This window comes from Platichthys flesus, chromosome 21 (assembly GCF_949316205.1).
Source record: "Platichthys flesus chromosome 21, fPlaFle2.1, whole genome shotgun sequence".
NCBI classification, from domain to species: Eukaryota; Metazoa; Chordata; class Actinopteri; order Pleuronectiformes; family Pleuronectidae; genus Platichthys; species Platichthys flesus.
In genome coordinates, this window is record NC_084965.1 from 14,022,768 (window position 1) to 14,032,092 (window position 9,325).

Sequence of the window (9,325 nt, forward strand, 5' to 3'; positions counted from 1 at the left end):
TTATAACTTGTTGATATACACAAAGTTCATATTTACAAAATAAATTGTTAGAATATGTGTGAAAAGAAACCATGTAGGTCCCCGGTGTTTATGATGCGGAGAGGCGTGAGGACAAAGAGGGGCGTGCACTCACTCCTACATGTGTAAGCCTGCCTCTCAAATAAATTAAAGTCGGAGTGGAGTGAGAAGCAGAGACAGAGAACAAGACATCAAAAACACCAGTAGGATTTTGAACCCCGTGTACCGGCTCAACACACTCACTCCCCCACAGCAGCCGGACTCGTCTTGTGGCATCGGAGGAGAGAGACAGAGGAAGTGAGGATGAAGGTGTCGCTCCTGTGTCTTTGCGTCCTCGTGCATGTGTGCCTGGTCCACGCCGGACTGTTCGGCCGCGACGAGCTGCAACAAACCGCATCCAGCACTAAGACCAAGACCTCCCAGAGCACAGGTAAGTGTTTAATGGTCCCAGTGGATCACTGGCCCTCTTTGTTTCCAGAACATGCTGATCAATTAATCATCTATGCGCATCATCTACGCGTTCATTACGCATAGAATATTGACTGTAAACCACATGCAAACTGTCATTTATCAATTGTTGAAACTACAATAAAGCCACAGAATAAAATTAAACCACTAAATAAAATAGCTTACACTACTATGATCAAATCTACCTGTCGTGTATATCTATGATACTTTCTTCATATCTAATTTCTCCAATTCTGCAAACTAAAATTAAATTAAAAAGATTAAAAAGCCTCAACACGTGACTGCAGGCATTTGAAAGGATGGACTAAGTCTAAATATATAGGCTATAATATAAATATAATATATAAATAATATTGGATTATACATGTAGAAAATATAAATGAATATAAATATTTTTTTAATTAAAAGTTGCTCTTGTTCTTAAACATGTTTTGAATAGATCCTGAAATCCTTTGTTTTTATGAATTTGCACTGGGCCCAGTTCTCCATAGGGACCTCCTCTATATGTACAATATGTACAATCTGTTACACATGCCTGAGTTTGCAAGCCAGTCGTTCGGCTCATCTTAAATGAAAAAGAAAACAAATCTATTATATACATCATTATTGTACTGTATATCAAATTAGCTTGGTCAGGCTGCAAGGAAACATACAGTATGTGATCTGTTGCTCAACTCTTGCAAGTCTACTGGATCATACATTATAAAGAATAAATGCTCCATTAAGGTTTGCGTCGTTCTATACCAACTCACCTTTGACCTCCACGTTCATGTCATGGGTAAAATTCATTGGACCTTTCAATATCCTACAGCTCTACTCCAATAATCTCTCAGTTATGAACTTCTGAAGTTTGGCCCTCGGAGCAAAATTTCATAATTTTTGCAATTCTTTGAATGTGTACTCTCAGCCTCACCAGTTGCTTATTACCAGTGAAGACTGCGGGGCTGCTATTACTTTCACCTTGTGTGTGTGTGTGTGTGTGTATGTGTGTTTGTGTGTGCGAGAGAGAACGTGAGAGAGACTGCACGTGTTTCTGTTTCTCGTTATGACATAATGTGGTCCTGGAGACACTTACTGTAGTTGGAACTACCACACGGGTGGTTTTGAGGAAAATGGCAGGTGTTTATATGTCTGTCTGTCTGTCTGTCTGTCTGTGCTCTGTGGACACAGGTTGACACTGAGTTGTGCTTTACAACTGTGCAAGTTGAAGTCACAAAACTTTTCAGGTGTGTAATCGAGATCAAAAGTTTTCAGTTGGGTGTGGTCCGACCCATCAATACTGAGTAATGATGTATTTGAGCTTTTTCACAGCAGACACTTTGACTTGGCCCAGGTTCTTCTGATAACATTAAATATGACTCTATCCTATTCATCAGTGCCAGTAAATAATTTAGCTATTTACACCTGTGCTTATCCTGCTGCAACATGTCATAATGTCTGCTGTGTAAATGTAGTAATGAGTGCTGAGTGTTTATTTAATAGTGTATATAGTTATGACTATACTACATTACTTCAGTCCTGAGGTAAAGTACTGGTTTAATAGTGCAGTAATGGCTTCTGAGTAATGGTGTAACTGTGCAGTAATGGTTTCTGAGTACTGGTCTACTTATGCAGTAATGGCTTCTGATTACTGGTGTAATGGATTCTGAGTACTGGTCTAATTTGTAGTAATGGCTACTGAGTACTAGTGTAATAGTGTTGTAATGGCTTCTGTGTACTTGTGTAATAGTGTAGTAATAATTACTTACTACTGCTGTAAAAGTAATGTAATCGCTACTTAGTGCTGGTGCAATAGTGTAGTAATAACTACTGACAAGTGGTGTAATAGTGCATATATAATATCCTCAATACAAGTACATCATATTGATTTAAGGGGCATTGGTGGCTCCACAGGGGTGGTTGAAAGGGGCAGCACTGCCTTAACACCCACCCTATAAATTATGATTACCACCAACCCCTGGGTGTACCCTTATTGGACTAAAATACTGTCAGTCCAACGCTGCTCAACATCATTGTACCACAGCTTCTAGATTTGCGATGCAGAATCACTGCTCGATTCTGCATCACACACCACTTTACCACAGACCATGTATATGTCCATGGTACGTTAACGCTCTTGTTTTCCAAGCAAATGTTCTGATTTCCTGCGGCTCTCTCTCTGGTTCTTCGTCTCCACCTGTGCCACATCGTTCTAAAAATCAAGTAATCGCCCATGTTGAAATGCTTGATTTGTTTTAAGCCTTCCTGGATTCATTTCTGACGTCACAAACCAGTAAGATTATTAAACAGGAAAACGAGTAGGTCTGGGCTAATCCCACTTGAAACTGGTTTGGGTGCATAAAAGTAAAATAGATGAATTGAAGATGTTGGTGTTCGTTGGTGTAATAAGGTAAATAAGGATGAAAGACAGGATGCAGTGCAGGAGCAAATAACTTCTAGATGTTATAGAACTCTATTAATACTATGGACAATTAAGATCTGACTGGAAGAAAGTGCAGAGATATACATTTTTGGAATCACTGGAAAACATTCAGCAACAACTGTTTACATGGATAGCCTGCATGTTGCAAAGTATCATTCGGGGTTTCCCAGATGTTCAGGTCAAGTTTCAACCCAACAATAACACAAATTTTAATAAAATGATTTGGAGTAAATTGGTAAAATTTTGCAATGGTCTAATGACATTTTTTTTTTAGTTTTTTTGTCTGCTACAACTTCAAAAATTCGAGTGAGTCCATTGTCCATTGTCTTGACTCTCTTTGATCTGTATATCAGTTGTCAAAGTTCACTCAGATCACAAGTTATGAGTAAAAAATAAATAAATAAAGTGAAAAGGTGAGGGTTCTGACCAGTTATCAACAAAGGGTGAATGTAGGTTTACAAGTAAAACTTAACCCATGTAGCAGAAAGCATGTAAAATAGAACTGCTATAGCACAATATAAATAACCATGGACGGCTTCCAGCAGTGGACGGATGAGTTGAGGTGGGCCGATAACATTTTCTGCTGTGTTACACAAAGACAAAACAGATGGTGAGTACAAATATTCATATTTGATAGTGCCTTCAAATACTTGTCGTTATATGATAAAAATCTTTTTTTGCCTTGATAAAGCACTGGTGTCTAGATATATTAGTTTGGCTGATTATTTAGAATATACAGTCAATGTGTGTAATGTCAACTGTCAAAAAGAGACTGCTTGCCTCCCAACTAAAGGCTGGTTTATGAAGTAGCTTGATCTAAGTGTTAACTATCTACACAGTCAGAGACAGTTTATCAATTCCAGACATGAGCAGGCATGCATTTGAGAACCATTGACTGTTTATTAAGATGGATCACATGACGGCTCATAATAATAAAGCCCCTGGTGGCTGGTCGCAATATGTAATAAACCACACACCCTTTTTAGAGTACTTCTTATCACTCAAATTATTATTTCTGATATGTTTGGTTTTAGGATAAAAGAAGACCAATTTAACTTTGAACATATATTATTTATATTTATACAAATACAATGGAAACAAACAAATAATTTTCATACACGAAATAGCTATTTTTTTTTATTTTTACACATGTAGAACAACTACGTTTCCTGCTACATTGATGAAGTTTACTCGTGAAACTACTATCTTCTCCTAAACCTAGCCAAGATGTTCTGCTGCCTAAGCTTTCTGCCATCTGTCTTAATACAGTCATTGGTGAGAGTTGCCACCCACAGTTCCTGTTTCATCAAGGAATTGTTTTTTTAATTCTCAAAGCTAAAGTGTGAGCTATGTAATCTGCAGAATGTGTATGGGGGGGGGGGGGGGGGGCGCATGAACACATGATGATTTGTTTGAGGTGTTAGGACGTGGATGTGTAACTCTCTCTGACACTTTGTTTCAACCAGCACTGCACTTACAATAATAAAAAAAATCGATCCAAATATATTTATTGAAGTAAAATGAAATAAATATATTGAATTGAACGATGGTCCATCGTGAACAGTTAAGGGTAAAATTAAATAAAAAGCCTTTTTTTTTGCTCCCTCACCAATTTCTCTGTTTATGTCTCTGTTTCAGATAAAGAGTCGCCATATGTCTGCTGCTGTCCCTCCTGGTTGATGCCTCATTGCCAAGTGTGTTAGAGCTGAACATAGCATTTATCAGTGCTCTCCAGTGTCTTCATGAAGAGATATATGATTAGACATGGATGAATTAAATATTAAACAACACTCCTTCCTCCTGACTCTCACATCTCTCTTCATTTTGGGATTCAGCTTTGCTCATGCACATCCGAAGTGTATTTGCTTGTATCGCTTCATCCTCCACCTCTCTGTTATTTGATTGGGTGTGGGAATTAGTATGAATATGTTTGAAGTCAACTAGAAAGTGTGAAACTCATTTCTGCCTCGACCCCCTGAAAACATGTCTGCCAGTTTGCTTCGAGGCTTCCCTGCTTCTGATTGCGACACATCCGCCAAGTCGGATCACAATATCACCAAAGTGCACATTCTTTATTATTGTTCTGTGTTCCACATTGAGACCATCTCGGAGAAATCTCAACAATATAACTAATTGTTCAGGATGAGTCTATTTAGTTTTTCCTCTTTTTTTCATATTGTATTCCTCATGGGGACCGTTAATTAGAGCTAAGATGTAAGTTGCGGTTAGGGATAAGGTTTTGGTCATGGAGTGCACAATGATCGAAAGTCAATGCAAATTCCTACCTAGCATAGCTGTGCAAATCCTTGAGCGTGCGTGTGTGTTGTCCAGGTATTACTCAAGTTGTGGGGACCTGTATGTGTTTACACAATCATGCATCATCATGTGGACTTGCCTTCCTAATGAGGACAAAAGGCAAGTCTCCATACATTTAGGTCGGAGAAATGTGAGGTTTAGGATTAGGGAATTATACTAACTACCGTTAAGGTTAGAATAAGTCTGCATGGGTCAATGTTTTGTCCTCTGAAGATCAGGATTAACAATTCATGTTTCCGAAAGTTGTCCACTCTGATATTATTATATATGACCACAGACTCTTTCCTCTGTTGGTAGCCAGGACTTGTTGTGTCATCCTTCCTTTATGGTTAGACAGTGGTCACTGAGTCTGTATCTGGTCTGGATATGTGTCTGGTCCGTATCTCTGACAGTAAAGAGACACCAATTTATATTCATGGTTTAGGGCCAGATGGCAAATAAGTTGGTTTCGTGTTTGGTTTTGACTTATACAGTGCTCGAGATAGGTATCTTTTGTTAATGTAATATAGCGGTTTTCTCTGATTATTGGTTGGAAAGCTGTGCGGGTCTGAGGTTTAACAGCACTGGTGATTTTTGATCAGTATGCTGTCAGTGGGCCTCAATATGACATGTAGCCTAAATTCTGGTTCCATCTGAGTGTAATCCTGATTGAGTGGACCACAGACTTAACCACAATGACGGGTCACTGGTTAGATCACACGGTCAAATATTTTATACAGTCGAAATTCCAATTGTTTGGAAAACCAATTGTCCCAATGTTTTGATGGATAATGCTGAAGGAAAAGATTCGGGGATAGAGTGAAACTTAATATACCCAGAATAAAGTCATTAATTGGTAAGAAAGTTGTAATGTTACAAGTTATAAAGTTATGAGATTTAATACAAGGTTGTTATATTACAAGGATACCATCAGATTTGAATGATTTTACAAAAAAAGTCATGATGTTACAAGAATATAGAAATTTTTTAGGAAATAGGCAGTGAGAAAAAAACTGTGCTTATATTTGTCATATAACGACTTTGCCCTCGCAATATTGCAGCTTTATTCTCGTGATCACCGATTTTTTTCCCCTTTAAATGTCTCTAATACTCGTCGTAGTCACTGGAACCCATTCAAAAGAGTTTAAGCAAACCGCTTCTCAATACTGCTCGAAGCCGACCTTCCCTGCTATCTGCACCTCTTTAGTTAATTATATATTATGGCACTTAAACATTTTGTTGGGATTAATCCATCAAGCATTTGACAGAGCAATAAATTAGAGGTAATAAAGCCTTACAATCGGTAGCGAGGCCCCAAGGCACCTCACTCACTCTCCCCTCTGCTCTTGAACTGGCTGCCTGTGGGCAATTTTCATTATCTTGTCACAAACCCCCCAAAACACACACACACGCACACACAGAGACAGACTCAATATACATTTCAATGCCTGTCAACAAGCTAAATGAAACACAGCCGGCCAGTATTACAACACACAAGGACCTCTGGAGGACAGAGAAGGAATGGACATAAATCTAAGTAGAAATAAATTGCATGTTTTGTTGTCTTATGATATATGTTATACCTCTTTGAGGTTTCTAAATCTCACTACATTATGCAATATGTTGACTAACATATTCAAGATGTCATGGCATCATATGCATCCTGTCTATCATTCTTTTCTCTTTTTGCTTAGTCTCTCTCAGTATTTTCGTACAGACAACTTCAAAATAAAGCTTCTCATTCACATGCTTTTCTATTTCTGTCCACGATCAATAGAAGTGTGAAACAGTGACTGAAACGCAGCACATTATGATGACCTGTTACCCATCATTCACTGCTCTGCTGTAATCCTGATTTTGTAATTATGACGTCGTCTGTCAGAATCAGCAGACTCTTGAGACGACAGCTGTGGTTTCAGCCGGATTTAGATGTAAAATGATCAGTCTGAAGCTCATTCACGTCTGTGTCAGCTGCAGTAAGATCAATTGAATTAGAGATGTGTCTGCGGAGAGAAAGCGCAGGATAGTAAAAGTAACTCTCTGCCAATGAAACTCAAAGTTGACTGTTCAAACCATAGACTGCATATAGAGACCTACCGCACGTCTCCACTTCCAGAGTCTAAGCAGTAGTGATCGTGGTGTGGTGCCGGCGTATAAAAGTCTTGATTGTCAATCAGCAAATACATGATTCAAACTAACTTACTGGATACATTTACACTTTGACAAACCTCAACTTACCTTTAATAAGACTACTTTTAAGAAAACTGTATTTGAGTTTTAGTTTTGTCCCTGTCCCTGTCCTATCACCTGACGGATGGAGGGTTTTTTTTCACCTATAATGCTGCCAGGCACCAGTGGAAAAATAAAGAAGATTTGGCTTCACTTTTGGAGAATTGTCCATTTTTACGCAGTCTGGTTCAAACCAATTGTTTAGCTTAATCACTCTGTTTTTCCAGTGATTTATTTCTTTAACAACAGATAACACTTTGTACTGAGTGTATCATGTAAATGTATATATATAAGATACAAACTAATTGTGACGGCAGATAAGCGGAAAAGCATTTTTCTGTAATTCTTTTACCTAACCACATGGTGTTGATGTTTTTTCAACAGGGTCTTCGAACCACGTCAGACAGAGGCCGCTGTTCGCGAGGAGGGGGCAGTATGAACGGCAGAGTGTGCCGGTAAGCTGGAGGGCTGCAGTTCCTCCTCTATTGTTCATGTGCATTAAGAAAATGAGGCCTCCGTCAAATATGCTACTATCACAGATTCAAGCATAAAAAAAGTTGTTATTGAAAGGATAAGGGTGAGAATATATAACTTTGCCTCTCCAGTCTTTGAAGTTGAAGTTAATGTTCTCTTTCTCTCTCTCTCTCTCTCTCTCTCTCTCTCTCTCTCTCTCTCTCCCTCTCTCTCTCTCTTCTCCTCACCTTCCAGAAACGCAAAGCGGGTCACAATTCTCAACATGGCCGTCCTCCTCCATCCAAAGGGGTACCCAGACCTGTGAAGCCCATCATGTGCGCTCAGCTCGGACAAAGCTGCCTACCCCAGTCTGGCTGCTGTGTGAGACACCACATTTGCCACTGCCGCTTCTTCAACACCATCTGCTTCTGCCGGAGAAAACACTCGGTGAAGAAAACATAAAACCGAGCGGCGGGCAGCAGTGATCGGGGTCTGGGCAGATTGGGAGCGTTTTGGATGCTTTGCTGACATAAGGAAGAGGCAGCTGTGGAACCCTCTAGCAGACTGCTTATCATTGAGTTACTGGTAAAGTCAGTGTTAGGTGCATCTACAGAATGCATGAGCTAAAAATATGAATGTGCGTAATTCCAGCTTTTGGGCCACAGGAGTGAAACTTATAGTTTAAAAACTTAAGGGTAGAGGTATAGTTGTAGCACAGTTTGATGTACATAGTGGAGCTGAATAATCTGTGTTTCCTTATTGTATGTTATGAATGTATTCAATAATATGTGATCATTTGAAATTAAGTCTTGTCTTAAATATTTAACAAATGAATTGATATGCATGTACATGTATCTGTATTTATTCTTATTTTGGGTCCTGATGTTTTAAAAAGAAGATGTAATTGTGGGTTTAAATGAAGTGTATTATTTAAAGGTGCAGTGTGTAGGATTCAGGGTGGATCTATTGGCAGAAATTGAATATATTTTAATAATTATACTTTCATCAGATTGTACAACCACATGAAACCAAGAATCGTGCGTCCATGACCTTAGAAAGAGTCCACCTTAGAATGGACTCTTTATGTTTATATCAGGAGACGGTCCTCTTCCACAGTCAGCCATGTCACACTGCCATGTTTCTACAGTAGCCCAGAATGGACAAACTGGCTCTCCAGTGGATCTTTCACATTTTTTTTCGTCATCTCCTCCTATACTTATAAATAAATATAGTTTAAATATATATATGATTGTCAGTTAAGTATATAAATACTTTGAAAGAATGGGCGAGGAGAGGGTGTCATCTGCAATTTTACCACTAGATGCCACTTAATCCTACACATTGAACCTGTAAGTGTGTGCAACTATATGCATTCATTCATTCATTTGAGATTGACAATAGGCTTCTCTCAGCTTTGCTGCTTACTCCCCTTGAGAATAA

At 38.8% G+C, this 9,325-nt stretch overlaps 1 protein-coding gene across 1 annotated transcript; it reads left to right on the forward strand.

The window, feature by feature from the left end:
- Nucleotides 1-227: 227 nt before the first annotated feature.
- Nucleotides 228-8,909, forward strand: LOC133933052 (agouti-signaling protein-like). Its single transcript, XM_062380006.1, has 3 exons — nt 228-448; nt 7,817-7,887; nt 8,141-8,909. The coding sequence occupies exons 1-3, from the start codon at nt 322-324 to the stop codon at nt 8,345-8,347; spliced, it is 405 nt and encodes a 134-aa protein (XP_062235990.1). The 5' UTR covers nt 228-321; the 3' UTR covers nt 8,348-8,909.
- The last annotated feature ends 416 nt before the right edge of the window (nt 8,910-9,325 follow it).

Coding starts and splice junctions, on each gene's coding strand:
- LOC133933052 (XM_062380006.1), top strand. CDS start 322: ATGAAGGTGTCGCTCCTGTGTCTTTGCGTCCTCGTGCATGTGTGCCTG. Junction 449..7,816: donor CAAGACCTCCCAGAGCACAG/GTAAGTGTTTAA, acceptor TTTTTTCAACAG/GGTCTTCGAACCACGTCAGA. Junction 7,888..8,140: donor ATGAACGGCAGAGTGTGCCG/GTAAGCTGGAGG, acceptor CTCACCTTCCAG/AAACGCAAAGCGGGTCACAA.